The sequence below is a fragment of the Pleurodeles waltl genome, chromosome 3_1 (genome assembly GCF_031143425.1).
Source record: "Pleurodeles waltl isolate 20211129_DDA chromosome 3_1, aPleWal1.hap1.20221129, whole genome shotgun sequence".
Lineage (NCBI taxonomy): Eukaryota > Metazoa > Chordata > Amphibia > Caudata > Salamandridae > Pleurodeles > Pleurodeles waltl.
Window position 1 is genome coordinate 180,375,897 of NC_090440.1, and position 16,975 is coordinate 180,392,871.

Sequence of the window (16,975 nt, forward strand, 5' to 3'; positions counted from 1 at the left end):
TTCATTTAGTGGGCCCAGGCTGCAAGATTTATGTAAATATATTTGCTTTTGTTTCTAATGTAGGCAACTGAAAATCAAGAACCTCTGCTGATCTAAAGACAATCACAGCAAAGGGGCACTTCTGCGGGTGGACCTGGCAGAAAGTTTAACTCAGTCTCAGGAGAAATGTCCAACACATAAGGGGAGAGAATATGGGGGTAACTGCCAGGACAGCCAACTATGGGACTGAAAAACCAGGTTCAAATCTCAGCATCTGCTCAACATCCTGTCATTCTTCTCAATCACAATCTCCCTGTGCCTACAAAAAAGCTTAGTGGTGAGGGATCAAGTAGTCCATCTTCTCTGCCTAATCTTTTATCCCAACTGAATCCAACCCAGAGTTGACACCAGCACCAAAAGACAAAGGTTTTGGCAAAGAAAAAATTGAGGGTAAAATAATACTATTGTCTGTGCTCTATAGTTGGGTGCAGATAAACGGGATTGTCCATGGTTTGAATGTGACACTGGGCCTTACAGCCAGAAAACTAAGTGGGCATGGGGAGACAGCTAACCCATTCAAAAATGGATTTAAGAGAAGTACAGTAACTTGCACTTCATCTCAAATGTACATAAACTCGTAAGATGTGAGAATGCCCTTAAATAATCATACTAAGAAGAGTGGCAGCTAGGTTGGTATCTGCGTAAGAATGCTTGTGAGAGCCTCAGAGGGCACAAAACAATGCTCACAACACCATAGCGAGAAAGTGGATGCAGATGCATAAAGTATTACTTCGGTGGCATTTAACCACAGTGCAAATGAACTAAGTAATGGTATTTAGAGAGAAAGGGAGTGGGAGATGATTAAACAAATAAGTGACAGTAACATGTAGGGATTATTTCGAAGATAGGATTACTTTTATTGAAAAAACACATTCCACTGCTTTCCTGAAAAGGGAAAAAAAAAATGTCCAATTTCTTTTAGCAACAGCACGATGGTTGATAGGAACGCTCCTAACGCCTACAACTAAGGTGTTTTGTGAATTATCGTTTGATAAAGGAGAAAGTGGTACATACGTTGAAGGAAGACGGCTGGCACTAGAGATATATTGGGAGTATAAACCACATCAGACTGCATGAGCTGAGATGTGCCAGATTATAAAGGGAGATAGACCATAACGGGGAGGATGATCAACACAAGGTTAAAAGATGGTGTAGGAAGTAAACATTCTTTCAGTGGTGGCAGTCTTCGTGTAAGGGAAATAAGGCACAGACCATGCCATGTGACAAAGCATGGGTAGCAGGAACTGACGTCAAGCTGTAAGAGAGACCACAACTGTGCCACCTTGTGACCTGCTAAGAGGTCGAATGAGCCACTCGTGCTGTTGCCCGGTAAGCACCACAATCAGTCTTTCAATATGATAAAGTAAGGCTCTGCTTACAAAAGTGTGAGAAGTGGAAAAGTATGCTTGGTGTTTGATATAGTTATAGCATGGAGCACAAACATGTTTCAATTCAGAGTTAAGCACGACCACTGGGTATTTATGAATAACCTGCAGGTCACTGTTTTGAATACCAACAGGGCAGACCCCAACTGTGTTTTGAATACCAACAGGGGAGACCCCAACTGCCTCTCCATCCTTTGAAAGTGGATGCAATTAGTACAATTTAGTTGAGGAATAGTAACATGTTATTTGCAGTTCTGCGAAGCTGCAAACTGTAGTAAGAAACAGCTTCTCTGGAACTATTAGTATTAATAACATACTCATACATCAAATACATAGCACAGTGGAGCATATGTGGCAGATACAGTTTTCATCCAATTGCTTTGGTTTTTATCACAGACCTGAGTGCAAACAGAATCTGTGATTCAAAATACAATCTTAATAGGGCGATCTATGTTTCCGTGTGCTTGCATGCAGCTTACACTTCTTATTCAAATTACAAGAAGGAACAGAATGAAGTAGCAAACATTTTGAATTACAGAGAAAGTCCTATTAACGGTAACAGCAATGGCTTTCCAAAAAGCAGTACTGTCAAAATTTTGATTGTGGCAAAATCGCAGGTTTCGTGCAAAATGGCAGTGGCAAAGTTTCAAACAGCTGTAACAGCCATATCATTCTCTGAGGATCTTGTCCCAATCATACACGGGATAACTGGAAGTTAGTAGTCAGTTCTGGGTCACCCAGGATTGCAACTAATACACACTAGAGGGCAACCATTCACAGTACATGAGTTGCCACCACATACGTTTCCCTTCTATATTTAGTCCCGTCACATCAAAATCATGGTTCCAACAAATGAGGAGCCCTTTTTTCTCCCTAACAATTAAATAAGAGTGATAGGGCCCCCAAAATAGTTTACATTTGACTTGCATTTTAAACACAAGAGGATTATGGGGAAAACAGCAAGGAAGTCTATGATGATTATTCCCAGACAGCAAACAAACTGCGATCTGAAACATTTGGGTAGTTTTCTACACCCAATGAAAATAATTGGCAGACACAGTGCCTCCCTTGGCACTGGACTAAATAGGTAGCAGCATATACACACACAATGAGGCGCTAATGGTCACATGCCGCAGATGCCTTATGGCCTAAGACATTATCCCTAAGCTATGATGCAGGGGAAGGGGGAACAAAATAGGTTCACTGAGGGGGACAAGATCTTGGATTAAGTAAATGGGGCGCATTTGGAGACTTTGATGATTCCTCTAACAGTGAGAATTAGTACCTTGGCATTCTCTTGGGTGATTATTTAACTTTATGTTAACAGAGTTTGACAACAGGGTCAGTCAGCCTCCTTACCCTCATTGAACTAGGAAGAATCCGTAAATCACAATATATGCATGTTGAGGGCAATACACATGACATCTTGGTTAATTTCAAAGATAATACTCACACAGTGGATATCTATGTAGCTCATGTATCGGTATATACATATTTCACAATAGTTTGGATGGGGACTAACACTTTGAATTGGTTACACACTGGACCTGCTTGATGTACAATGATCACACTGATCACTTGGGAGACATATATAACGATGCACACAGTTATGTAATGATGTTGTGCTTGAATTATTATCTCTGTCTCAAACAGAGATCAAATGGGTTGGTATGAAAGGCATGTATATTTATGGTGAAAGAGTTCTACGATCAAATACACATAAATAGTACTCCATATACTCACAGGATCCTTGTGAGGTCCTGAAGAAAGCCAATTAACCCAGTGAGGGAGTGGTGTGATGGCTATGTTGATACAGAGGAGACTATTTTCTCACAGGGTATCTCCACCTTTCTTAAAAAAACATTTTAAAACCTTGTCAGGGTGTCCTGTGAAAAATAAAATTAAGCATCAGGACACCCCAGACAATTTGACATTTAAATTTAGGATTCCACTTAGTAACTAAAGAGCTTCCTTAGTTACCAAGGTCAACCCCATCCAGATATACTAGGTATCTTGACTAGGACACTATGATGAAGCATGCCATGAGGAATCCCAGTTGATGAGTCCTTTTAAAACCAGAAGGTGATCCCATTGGTTTATTAGATAACTTAATCTGTGGCTGGAGACCCTAGCAGAGACAGCCAGAGTCCTCCTAGAAGACGTGTCTATAATCAAGTTGTTGCTCAGGAAAGGTAACCGTAACCCACACAGCATGGTATTTATTAAATACAATGTTGTCTGTAAATTATACCGTGGATTTGATGCTTATTATTACGTCGTATCATCTATTAGTCTGTGGTTTGTCCCATTCTTTCCAGAGACAAAAGCTGAGAGGCAAGACAAAATTAATTGTTATGGCACAAAGAATTTGTTCCAGCCCATCAGATACCTAACATAATTGAACAGTGGCTTCTCTTCCAATTATCCCACTCTCAGGCTGAACATGTTCAATTAAAATGTAACAAACTTCCATTTTCTTAGATCCCTCAACAAATCTGGGAAACAAATCCAGCTATTCTAGATGGTTTACTGCTGGTCAAGCAACCCTGTCAGACACTATGAATGGAGAGATCATGAAAAATTAATATTCTTCTCTTGACAAACAGGCCTATAACGATCCAATTAAGGAGCATACCATAGGTATTAATGAATTAAAACAACAATGTAGTGAATGGATTAATGAGACAAATATATACACAGATTCATTTATAGTCGGGGATGACTATAATAACTATCACATCACAATCTCCTCTCCTCCCTTTACAGGTGTCATGTGATGAACTCTTTATGTTGGCGAAAGGGGAAGAGAATGACGGTCCATCTCAGCAGAAACTCCACAGCCTTTAACCAACATCCATATTTAATTCCTGCCCTCACATTTCAAGAATGTCTCAAAGATTGACAAGCATCAGGCTTTAGTACTCACCTAATGATCAATGCCTAGGATACTTCCTGAAACAGGTGGTGTCTCCCTGGGCAGGATGCCCAAATGCTCTGTAAAATATAGGACAGTGCAAACGGAGTGGAAAGCAGGGTCTCTGCTCAGTAAACCAACATTAGATTTAAAAGGTGTGAACAACTTTTGTACCATTTCGCCAAGCCACTAAAAACATCCAAAGTTTTACAGCTGTATGTGCATGTGGAGGAGATCCAAACATTAAACAATCTACGAGTCAGGTTCAGACCAGAAAGTAGTACTGAGTTGACGGTAATGTTAATTTTGAATGATAGTCATTGGAAGATAGCTATCAGGATATCAGTGGTGATGAAATTAATATATTATTAGAACCATTTGCTGCCTTACACATCAATCACCACTCATGAATATCAGATATCAAGGCCACGTGATAGATCTTAAAAAGCAGCAGTGACTCTTCACTTCATACCTCTTGATCGTAACTGCAGTGTTTTGCAAGGCTCTGTAGTGCCTTTTCATGCTTTGAACCGTACTTTACAAAAATATGTGGATGGCACATGACTGATGTTTGTTCTCTTTATAGAAGGGTAAACTGCCTCAAGAATCTTCCCATGTGACAGCATTGGATAAATTGTGAATGTCATCCAATATTATAAAAGATTATCCTCCAACTCCATATCAACGTAGCCCATGCCATAGGCTAGGCTTTGCTCTGGAAACAGGGTCTACTAAGGAATATAAAAAAATAAACATAAGGAAGCTGATTCAGAATACTGACACATGACTGCCTGCCAGGCTAAATAAATGGGAAATGGTTTGAATATCCTTCATTCACAACTGGTTACGTGCGAGCCAAAGTGTACAGAATAAAGCACTAACAGTGCACAAGGCGCGATATTAGCAGCTGCTGTGCTCCAGGTAAATGTCTTAGATTTATTTAAAGAGTTTTATAAAGCACAAATATGGCCCTAGAGCATCAGAGCGCTGTATACAGTCTAGAATGGAAGCAAAATATAAACACAAACCAAAATATGTCTCTGATCTAGGTATTAGCTATCAGTACTGTGACAATGCAGTCAGATATTTCCATTGTAATGGCACAGTTATGCAACACTACCCCATCAGCTGAAAATGGAACTTACAATGCTTCAATTCTGAAAATAAATTAACCCCTTTATTGTGAACAACGACCCACTGACGTCCTTCACAATGTTGAGGTTGCAAAAGGGTCAACCTACTGTGGGGTTGCAGAGGAAGCTTTGGAACGCCCACTGGAGGCTTCACAGAATGTTGGTTTAAGTGGGGGTGATGTGGAATCACTTCATGTCAGGCCCTGCCAATCAGAGACGTTGGTGCGCCACCGTCACTCGTCTCACCAGACGGCGCAAAGAAACTCGGGTAAGGAAGCTCCCAGCACATCCAGTAGATTTTTGCCCCTTTCCAGAGATGCCTTTTTCAAATTGATCCTTGCTTGTGGATCACTCCCGGGAGTACCATTTTAGAAGTTCTCCAGGCATAGGGGACAAGTGTAGCCTAATGCACTTTAAGGCTTATTGTGAATGTTGCAACATGAAATACTTTTTTTTCTTATCTTTTACTCTTTGCTTTGTTGGAGAAGTTTTTGGCAGCGTTTGATCTTTGGAGACGTTTTTGGAACCGTTGGATCTTTGGAGAGGTTTTTTGTGTCAATAAAACTCACACATGGTGTAAGAAGCAGATACTCACCTGATTCAGATGGCAACATAGAATTTATATGTTGTCTATTGGCAGACCACCACAGAAAGACTAATGCCCTTCCTTGACTTTCAGTTTTCTGTTACTGAAAGCCTTACTGCTGTAGAAGCAGCAGCCTCTACTTGGTCTGATGTGGAGGAGGCTGCAGGATTGGTGCTTTGCCAACCTAATTCCAGCAACAGTGCAAAAGTCACCAATGCAGAGTTTGTGCTCGGCAAGGAAAGAGGCATGAGAGTACATATTATTGCCCCCAGTGCCCATTTCACCCTGCAAGGTTTCCCTAGATGCTGGCTGAGCTCCATTTTGAGTTTTGGGCCATTTCCTGTCACGGGCAGATGATCTACCTACACAACTGAGGTACAGTTTTTATCAGCAGACTTAAGGTAATGCTGAGTGGTAAGACATTTGTGGCTCCAAGAAGATTCCTAAAGTTTCCCTGAGAGAAAAATGAGGAAAATGTGTGTTTTTAGGCAATGTCTAAGGTTTGCAAAGGCTTATGGTTAAGGAAACCTATGAGACCTTTGCAAGTCAACTCACCATGGAATCCCCTAGATGTCTAGTTTTAGAAAATATGCAGGAGTGTTAGGTTTCTCTAGGAATCCGACTGAGCAGGGGTTCAAAATCTACACCTACCCATGTTGCCAAAAAAAGGTCTGCATTCAGCAGAAAAATGTGATCTGTTCATGTTACATCTTAGGCCATTACCCGTCACAGCCATTAGGCCTACCCAGGCAAGTGTGGTACCATTTTAACCGAAGACACACAGGAACATAGATAGAATAGTAGAATATGCGTTATTACCAATTACATTTCGATGCATTTGTGCATCCAAATGTAAACCAGTGTGTAAGAAAGAAGACATTTAGAAAAATGCCGTCTTAACATGCAAGTATGGGTGCCCACAAATTCAGAGAAGTACAACTGAACACTACAAACTATAAAATATTTCCCCTTGGAAGAAAAACTCACACTCAAAATACTGTCACATTAACAATCCTTCTGCTCTTCACTCATCCAGCAGTAATGATCAGTAATAATAACGGTATACCCAAAATATAAAAACATATATGCTTATTTAATCAGTGAATTAACAAAATATCCCATACACAAAGAAGATGACATTACTGGTTTAAAATAACAATAAAATGAACTAACGCACCAAGCCAACAAATGACCCTCACATAAACACCTCAAACACAATAAACACAGATTTCACAGGGAGACAAAGACACGGTACACTGTTTCCTTGGGTTTTGGGGGGCCCTCTCTCGTTTTAGAGTCAAATAAACATTGCTTCTAAACTCCATATTTGGTGCCCATTTCAGAAATACATAAGTTTCCTTGATACCCATTTTTCACCCAACATATTTCACCATATGAATTGGTCTATACTCAGCACACAATGAAAATTCATTTTAAGGTGCAGCTCAGCTGCTGGCTCCGGGCAACTCGGGTTATTGGACAACTTACAAATCCGAAATATCTCTGAAACCAGGAGGGATGAGCAGACATGATGCTATATTGCTTTTATACACCAGTCATTGTGACAAAAAGTTACAGATGAAAACGTTATAAATGGCAGTTTTTTCCTACTCATTTTCAATGTCTTTTTTTTTTTTTAAACAGTTCCTTCAGGAAACCCTTGAGATACCCACACATATTCCCTTCAGAATTTTGCCTACTTTTCAGAAATCTATAGTCTTCCTGGATCACCCAGGGGTTTCACACCGGTCTGCACCACAAACTGGAAGTAGGTTGAAAGCACAACTAACAGGAAAAATGGAGTATCTCTTTGATATATGCCAAAATGTTGTGTAAAATTCTTTTTTTGATTCACCCCTGAATGTTCATGAAAACTGGGAAAATGGTGAATAGCAAACCTTTCGTTGATGACATTTTCAGGAAAATAAAACAGACTTTTGCGGACCACTTTTTCCTATTTTACCCCAAAACTCAAAATTGATCTATATTTTGCCTATTTTCTTGGTCCCTTCCAGGGAAATCCACAAACCCTGGGTACCTTTAGAAATCTCATGTTGTTAGGGAAAAAGGGATGTACATTTGGTGTAGATACCTTATGTGGAAAAAAAAGTTCTAGAAGTCTAAGCGCAGACTACCCCAAATGGCCATAAAAGGGCTCAGCAATGGGGTGTGGAAAAACCTCAACGACTAAGAAGACTGGTTAGAATCAAGCAAAATAACCAGCAAGATTGTTGTGTTTCACTGGCAGTTAGAATTTAAAGCCATAAAACTTCAATAACATGCACATTAGAAATTATCTCAACATCTGTTTTGGATACAGTAATGTAAATGCTAAATCCAACTTGTTATTTATGCCAATTTCTTGCATTAACAATCTCAAGGGGGTACATGTCATTATACATAAATGTTTAACAGAATGCAGAGGTTCACAGTCAAAACAATAAATCTAACATTTAAGCTTCAGTTATAGTTGATCCCAATATAGTGGGCTGTATGTGCAAGTTCCTGATTAGAGGCTCATAGCAGCATTGCTAAACAGACATTGAAGGTTTATGTTTAGATTACTTTAAATAACTTTCATTAGGTTGATTACAAAACTTACATTTAGGTGGTCTTGCCTTTGATTTTTTCTTATTTTTTCTAATATTGCAAGATTTTCCTTCTCAATGCCTTCATCCTCCGACTTTTTGCCATCCACTGGTTCTTCTTCCTTCATGTCATAATGATCCAAGTCTTCAATGTCCTGGGAGAGAAAACAGCAGTTGAAAAACAATGAGGCTATAGCTCTATAACATCTTAATATATCTTCTTCATGCGCACCCAGGACCCATTACCAATCATCAAAATAGGCTTTTACAGCTTTATCATTTTTTCACCATTTTCTCTGGCAGGGTGAAAGGTACACACTTTGTTTTTAGGTATGTGATACAGCAAAAACGATTTCTAGCACTATAACAATTGTACCCTTCAATATGGGGCCTAGTGAAATGTAAATTACCTTGCCTAGAGATGCTATGTTGTGTAGCTACGGTTTTATTATTATAATTGGTTTGCTTTTGGTATGGAGTTACTGAACGCTGCTAGGCCATCCATTAGAGCTTTTCTGTTTTTCCTCATTTGGTACTATCAGACTTCTAGTTTGTGCCTAATTTCAGACACTATTATTTCTCTCATATAAGGTGTGAAGTTACATAGACATGCCTAATATTTTTGCACTAGGTCTACTTACTAAGATGATATGTTTTTCTTACTTATAACACTGGTTGACTATAATCTATACGATAATTGTGATGACACATTTGTTAGCATTTTGGTTTAGCCTTGATGATTTAGTTTCTACGAGTGGTACAACTGATTTTAATAATCCATTGTACAATCAGCACTGTGATACTATAAAAACCCAAGGTATCGAACCATAGTCGGAAACGCACCAACCAGGCGCAGTCAGGGACTACATTGGGAACAGGAGTGGTCTCCAGCCTGTCGCTATTTATTTTCCAGTCTGAAAATGCTGTGATACAGAATAATGGACTTGCTATTTCATAACGAAAATGTATGCCTGCAAGGTTTATGCATAATATTCATCCATTCCTGCGGGAGACACAAGTAACTGAATTCTAAGACATCAGAGGCCACATTGCTAGACTGAGTGGACTGGGATTTGGGAGCCTGATCTGGCCTTAGCTTCATGTGAGACGGCCTGGGCTGTTGAAAAGTTTTTCATTGGGGTTGATGGGCATCTCAAGGAGTGTTGAGTACCCTAGCAGTAGGGCCCACGGGGGGGTCACCAGGATAAGTGTAAAAGATATGTGCTGCATCTTCTGTACTGCGTATGGAAGAGGCGGAAAAGCATAGGCAAAGATCCCTGAGCAGCTCACCATAGTGCATTTCCTCTGAACTGTGGGTGTGGGTACCTGGAGACGAAGTTTGAGTACTTTTTTTGTTAGTGACGAACAGGTCTGTCTGGGGTGCATCAGCAGGCCTTGCAGTTGGAGTTCCCACTTGTGGACTTAATGATACAGACCTGCTGAGCAGGTCTGCCAGGTCATTGTCCACTCGCTGAACATTCTCTGCCCGAAGGTGTATGGGGTGGCAGATCTCCTGTGGTAATGCTGATGGCGGAGGAGAGACACCACCCTGCTTCTGAAAGAAATACATGGCAGTAGAGCTATCTTGATAAGGACTACCTTGCTCCTAAGGTGAGCAGCTATCATACTGCCAGGTACTATGTGAATACTCAGAGCAGTGGTAAGCCCAAATTGAAGCACTTTGAACTGGTACTGATGACCACCTACCACAAAATGGAGGTAGGGCCAATGGGAGAGATAAATGGTTATGTGTACATATAAATTCTTATATAATTCTGAATCCTGAAAGGTGGTCATATGGAAATGTTTCAAAATAATGCACTGATCGAGGTTTCTGTTTTTGAAATGTGCCCATAGAAGCTGAGGTTTGAAGGGTGACGATCAATTTTGCAATGTCAGTGCCCTCCTTTATCTTCTCCAGCATCTCATCAACCTGAGGCCCAAATAGATGATCCCCATGAAAGGGCAATTTGAGGGGATGCTGTTGAATCCCAGGCATGATGTCTGAAGACGTGCTAGCTTTAACTGTCAGGATGATGTGTTTGTGGCATTGAGGGCCCAACTGATGATAGCACTTGAGAAAGCACCAACGTCTCCTCCTTGTAGTCTTCCACACGGGTAGTTTGTGGACCCTGGCTCAAAGAGTCAGCCATGGGTCGACAGGACCAAAAGGACTGCCTTGTTCATAGAGGAGTGTGGAGGTTCCTCTGGTTTCTGTGGCAGAGGCAGTATAGGTGGGATACAAGGTTGGGGTGATGCTGTAGGTAGACATGTACGTGGAGCTTAAGAGGGAGAGCTGGTTCCCCTGTCTCTATGCTTGTGAGCTTCACATGCAGGTTCCTCGACAAATGCCAGTCACCTCTTTTGTTGCTTCGGCAGTGGTGGGCTTCTGCCTCACAATGAGCCCCTCCTGCAGCATCTGGAGAATCAGCTGCTCAGAGCCTTTGGGCACTGATGCTCGAGGACTATCAGTGGGTGTCATACTCCAGATGGTTTTGTCAGCAAAAAATAAAGACCAAGGTTTTTCCAGTTCTGGGAGTTGAAGAATCACTGTGTGGGCCCAAAGATACATGGAGAACACATCGCCTCTCTGATTCCCATTTGTACACGTACCCGATGGTGGAAGAAAAATATGCTAAAATTGAGTGATTGCCCAAGTATATTGCACAAAAAGAGCAGACGTTCAGTGTATCCCAAGACACGAAAGCCTTCTTAGAAGAAATAAAAAAAAACATGCTAACTTCCCAGGCTAATAATAAATGGCAACACAAGATCATATGTAAGTGTGACTTTATATGAACACACACGTATATCTCACTTAAAAAAAACAAAGGTTACAGGGACTTTATAGTTAGGTTCTGAATTTACGTGCACAAAACCATAGAAATTCAGCACTTATAGTAAAAGTTATTTCAAGTAACTATAACACGCCCACTAAGGTAGCTATAACTCGCACCCCCGCCATGCACAGTTTTTTCTTCAATAATCTGCTAATGCTTCATTTATATTTTTAGAAGCTGTCATGAGAACAGTAATATCTGGGCTAATTAGCAGTGCATGGCGAGGGCGTGAGTTATAGTTAATGTAACGTTCCTGTAACCTTTGGTTTTGTAAGTGAATTTCTATGGTTTTTTTTAACGTAAAGTAATTTTAATTACTATAGGTTAGTCCAACCACTGTCACGCACAGCCTTAGGCTGAGCGCAGCAGAGGTTGGCCACAGAGCCTGCACCCAACCCCCTATAATCACCCACCCCACACATGGCTGAAGGCCACTCCCTGTGACTAACCCTCCCTAACCACCCAACCCCACCCCGCTCATGGCCTATGTCCGTGCGCAGCAGGAATTGGCCGCAGGGTCTGTCTCTCTGGGTTTGAGAATAGGAGCGAGAGGGTGTCTCTGGGTGTTAGAGCTGCTGAGAGAGTGCCTGTATGGGTGTGAGAGGGTCTGTCTGGGTGTGGAAGTGTCTGAATGCGCTCCACTAGATGAAAGCTTCATTCACCTCCACAAAGGATTTCAGATCGTTTTTTCAATATAGAATCACAGAGTGTAAACACTTGCTTTGGCTTCGCCAAGCCCAGGAGTTAGGATCAATTGTCCTTTCTAGAAGTGGAGCAGCAACTGGGGCACCTGCTACATTTATATTTGTACGTGTTTCCTGTTGAGGTTTAATTTCTGTGAAATGAGCATCATGGCCAGAATGGAAGCTCACCTGCTCAATTATCCAACAAGAGTCCACAGTTTTGCACAAAATATCTGTCCAACTGGAGCATTTTCTACTGGTTAGTTAATAAGTGCTACCTCGTTGGGTTTCCCTTCCCTCAGCTGATTTTGGCCCTGTGCATCCCATCCCCCCGGGGCCTGGCCTTTATTAAATGAAGGAGGGGAGCCACGGTCATCGCTCCTGGGTGTCCTCCAGGGAACTCAGTGTGCAATGTACCCTTTACAGTTATATATGGTTATCTCCCAATGCTGTTTCTCGTGTCGAGCAGCATTTAACTCAATGATCCAAGATAGCCTTGTTCTTTTTCCTTTTCTTTATCTCTATTCTGTTTTCAGGTTCCATGGCCATGATTGTGTTTATTTAAGCAGCCTTGGGCATAATGTTCTCATGTGACCTAGGGGCCTGTTACCCCACAATGGCAACGACTATATTCCCACTCCCATATCCTATAAGAGGTGCTCCCAACTCACTGCCATGGCACCCCATACCAATCACCAAACAATCCAGGCGTGATAAGACAGGTCCGCACCGGGTCGCCCTCCATCCCATCTTTGCTCACATAACACCACCACCTGGCGTCAGTGGATTATCACAACACCACCTTTACAATGAAACACAACACTACACGCTTAACAGCAAAGAATGATAGCTGCTTGATCACTGCAGATTCGTCACTTGCCCCCTGACACTCATCCTCAAACCAAACCTTAGAGGAGCTCTAGTGCACACTGACACTATCTCCCTGGGTCACCCCCCTCCCTCAACAGGACTGGACCCCTGACCCCGGCAAACCCCCCACCCACTCCCCCAGGGCTCCTCTAATGACATGGTTCAGAACCACATGCTCTGCCCATCTGCTCCCCCCTCTTGGAGAGTGCTAGGCACACCAGTCAACAGCTCTCGGCTCCTCCCAATGTCCATCTCGGTTTAGCGCCGACCCTATACATATTTTATTTTCCACTCTTCCCTCCGTCCTCTTTCTTTCCTTTACCTCTCTCTTCTTCCCCCTCTTCTCCTCCTGGTTTACCATTTCCCTCTCCCACAGGACCGAAAGGTTCCTACCACAGCACACCCCCTTGCAGGACACCCCCCCCTCTATTTCCCTCCCCTCCTCCCCCACTTATTCCCTCCTCCCCTACTAATCCCTGTTGCTTCCAATTTCCTTCTGCAATCCACAACAAGCACCCTCACTGCTTCACCCCTCCGTTACGCAGATGGCTGCTCCAGGTCCAGTGACCAACCTCCCCTTTGCGGACCATCTAATGGACCTCAACTGCCTCACGCATTATATTAAGTGGAAGAAGGTACTGTCCTACCTACAATCGAAAAAAGTAGATGTAGCCCTCCTGCAGGAAACCTACCTCTCCCATCTAGAATCTGATAAACTGCGCTACAATTGGGTGGGTTGGGTGCTCCATAGTAGCTGCCTCCCACCATCACCTCTGGGACCTGGTACAGATAGAAAATGTAGAGTAGCAATACTTCTACATGTATCATTACCATTCAAGGTTCTTAAGACCTCAAACCTGGAGACTGCATACTATGGGTCAGCTCCAAATATGCCCCTACCTGCTCCAAACACCTCTTTTTTTCCTACAACTCAACCATCTCCTGATGGAGATAGAAGCTTCCCACTATATCTTCGGGGGGAGGGGGAAAGGGTCTGGAATCTGGCCTGTGATGCTGTTTATGAACATACTGGCCCATTGGATGTAAGCAAAAACACCAACAGGGCCCTGCTGGGGACATACTGTCAGACCATGGCTTGGTAGACCACTCACACCCAGTTGCCCGATAATACACCTTCATGTTGCCGGTCCATGGCAACCACTCTAGTTGGACTATTTCCTAACCACATACTGAACAATTGCCCTAGTCAGAGAATTCCCAGATCGTGGAAGCTGGCTTTTGGACCACTCCCCAGTCCTACTTACCTTGGACTCACCATCCCAAGACTTAAGCTGTGGCACCTGAACATTTTTCAGTACCGCACACCACAAGAGAAGGACCAGTTACGCTCCCACATCTTCAAGTACCTAGACAACAATAAAGGGTCAGTCTCCTCTGCCCAGGTCCTGTGGGTGGCTGCAAAAGCAACCGTACTGGGACAGCTCATGAGGGACGCCACCGTCACCAACGTTCAAAGATGCTCTCACAAAAGGACCTTGAGGCTGAGATAGCGACACATACACCCGAGATTATACTGTGACCCCTTCTCCCCCTACCCGTGCACCGCCTTCTTGAACAGGCTAAAATGGAACTCAATTCTCTGTATACATCTAAGGCGGAATATGCCCTTCAGGAGCCAAAAGGGTGCTACTACGAGCAAGAGGAGAAGGTGGGCTGCCTCCTGGCAGTCCAACTGCCCCAGCAAGAGGCAGCACGATCCTTGACCACCCACAAGATAACGCCTGTAAATTTGGGAACAATTACCGGGCCCTATACACCCAAAAGACAGAGGAAGATCCCACTCAACTCCCCACATTCTTCACTAGCATATCTAGCCTCACCGCTGACGGCAAAAGTTTACTAAAGGGAGAAATAAGCAAAGAAGACATAGCTCAGGCAATTTCCAAACTCCCATACCATAAGGCCCCTGGGGAAGAGTGCTTTCGGCGAAATTTTATAAATGGATGGGCAAAAAAGCAGTCCTGTCAAAGCAGGGGAAGGACCCCCTACTCTGTGGAAGCTACAGGCCCATCTCCCTACTCAATGGGAATAATAAGATTCTGGCAGGATTCCTGGTGGCCTGCCTGAGAAAGGTGATTCCATCCTTCATCCATTATACTCAGGTGGGGTTTGTGCACTGTCTATCATCTAGGAATTACCTCCGCATCCCAGCGCACACCCTATGGTCAGCCAAAGACCTGCAAGATGAAGTCCTAGTCCTCTCCCCTGTCACGGAAAAAGCATTCGACAGGATCAAGTGGTGCTACCTTTTCAAGACCCTGCAACACTTCGGTCTGGAAGACAACTTCATAACCAAGGTCCATTGGCTTTACAACTCTCCTACAGCACAGGTAAACTACAGGGTATTCCTGTCGGACCCATTCCCCATAGAACATGGGACCCGGCAAATCTGCCCTTTGTCACCACTGTTCCTTTTGGCTACGGAACCACAGACTGCTTCCATCCGACATTTGCCACTCGTATTTGGAGTCCCCATACCAGGTGGCATGTCCACAATACAACTCTATACGGATGATATATTGCACATCCTCACAGACCTCTCCCATTCACTTCTGGAGTTGCAAAACATCCTTACCGATTTCGCAAAACTGTCGGGCTACAAAGTAAACTGGGACAAAAGTGAGGCATTATCTTTGTCCCATATGACCACGTGTGTGACTACAGCATACTTTTCAATCCACTGTAAACTATCAAGCCTCAAATATCTGGGGCTTTACATCAATAGAGGCCTAGACCACATGCTGGCAGACAATCCTGACCCTATGCTTACCTGCATAAAGCAAGACTTCGAGAAGTGGTCACACCTGGACCTATCTCTGTGGGGGAGAGGGCAGGCAGTACGCAGGGTGACATTGCCACGATATACCTATGTCCTTGGCATGCTGCCCTTACTGGTCCCCTTTCCACATTACGTAAATGCATACGGTCCTTTGTATGGGGATCATTATGGCAAAGTCTATCCAGTGCCAAACTCATAGCCTAAAGCACAGGCAGTGGACTGGTCCTACCCTTAGTGGAGCATTATGCACTAGCCCTTCACCTCTCTCAGCTTGCTTACTTGCTTCCTGTGATACAAGACCCCCAGTGTTGGTATGGACGGAACGCACCTTATTACAGATTTACCAAAGACAATCTGCTCTACGGCGACAGGAGAATAATGGTACACCCTGCCAACCCAACTTTGTGGACCACGAGGGACAGCGCGCGGGATCGCGCAGGATCGAAATCCCAGGCGCGATGGTATCAGGAAGACTCCTAACTGGTCCAGCTTAGAAGCGCCCTTGGAAGACCGATGCGTGCCGCTGATTTTATTGAAGAAACTATCGGCAATACAACCCAAACTGGATGGATCTACAACAACAAAGAAATTACTAAAAATGGAAGCAAGATTTATTGAGAGATTCCACACAGCTAAAACCGGACTAAATGATGATGATGAAATGTGGGCTCTAATTAAGTGGCTGGTATGAGCCTCGCTGGTCTACTTCGGTTAAAACAAGCAATAGCAGCTTGGCCCACCGCTTGAGGACGAGAGACAGTAAAAGAGATTTGTTTCCTCCGTTTGTTTTCCTACAAAAATATTATTGCCCTTCTCCAGTCCTGATGAGGCCCTAAATCAGTAGGCCGAAACGCGTTGACTTCGTTTCATTGCAAGTGCATTGGGCTTGCCGAATAATGGACTATATTGTAAAGACTTAAAATGCACTATATCACGCTTGTGTGAAAGAAATACACAAGACGTTGATAGTTAAGTGCATGAAAAGCCCATTGCCTTAGTTAATAGAAGTGGATCACATGTGGAGTTACGCAATAGTGACCACTATTCAAGTATGTAGGGCACCACTTTTGGTTGTTTTTTTCACTGTGGTTTATTTGTGAGTATTGTGAGTAATGGTCTATTTATTTATGTAATGTG

At 43.0% G+C, this 16,975-nt stretch overlaps 1 protein-coding gene across 5 annotated transcripts in view; it reads right to left on the reverse strand.

Moving 5' to 3' along the window:
* UBE2Q2 (ubiquitin conjugating enzyme E2 Q2) overlaps positions 1-16,975 on the reverse strand; it is a 619,872-nt gene that overhangs the window by 338,696 nt on the left and 264,201 nt on the right. For all 5 annotated transcript variants that reach the window (XM_069222116.1, XM_069222114.1, XM_069222112.1 and 2 more), the window contains one exon: positions 8,660-8,800. In XM_069222116.1, the coding sequence (XP_069078217.1) occupies positions 8,660-8,800 (141 nt within the window). The remainder of the gene's footprint in view (positions 1-8,659; positions 8,801-16,975) is intronic.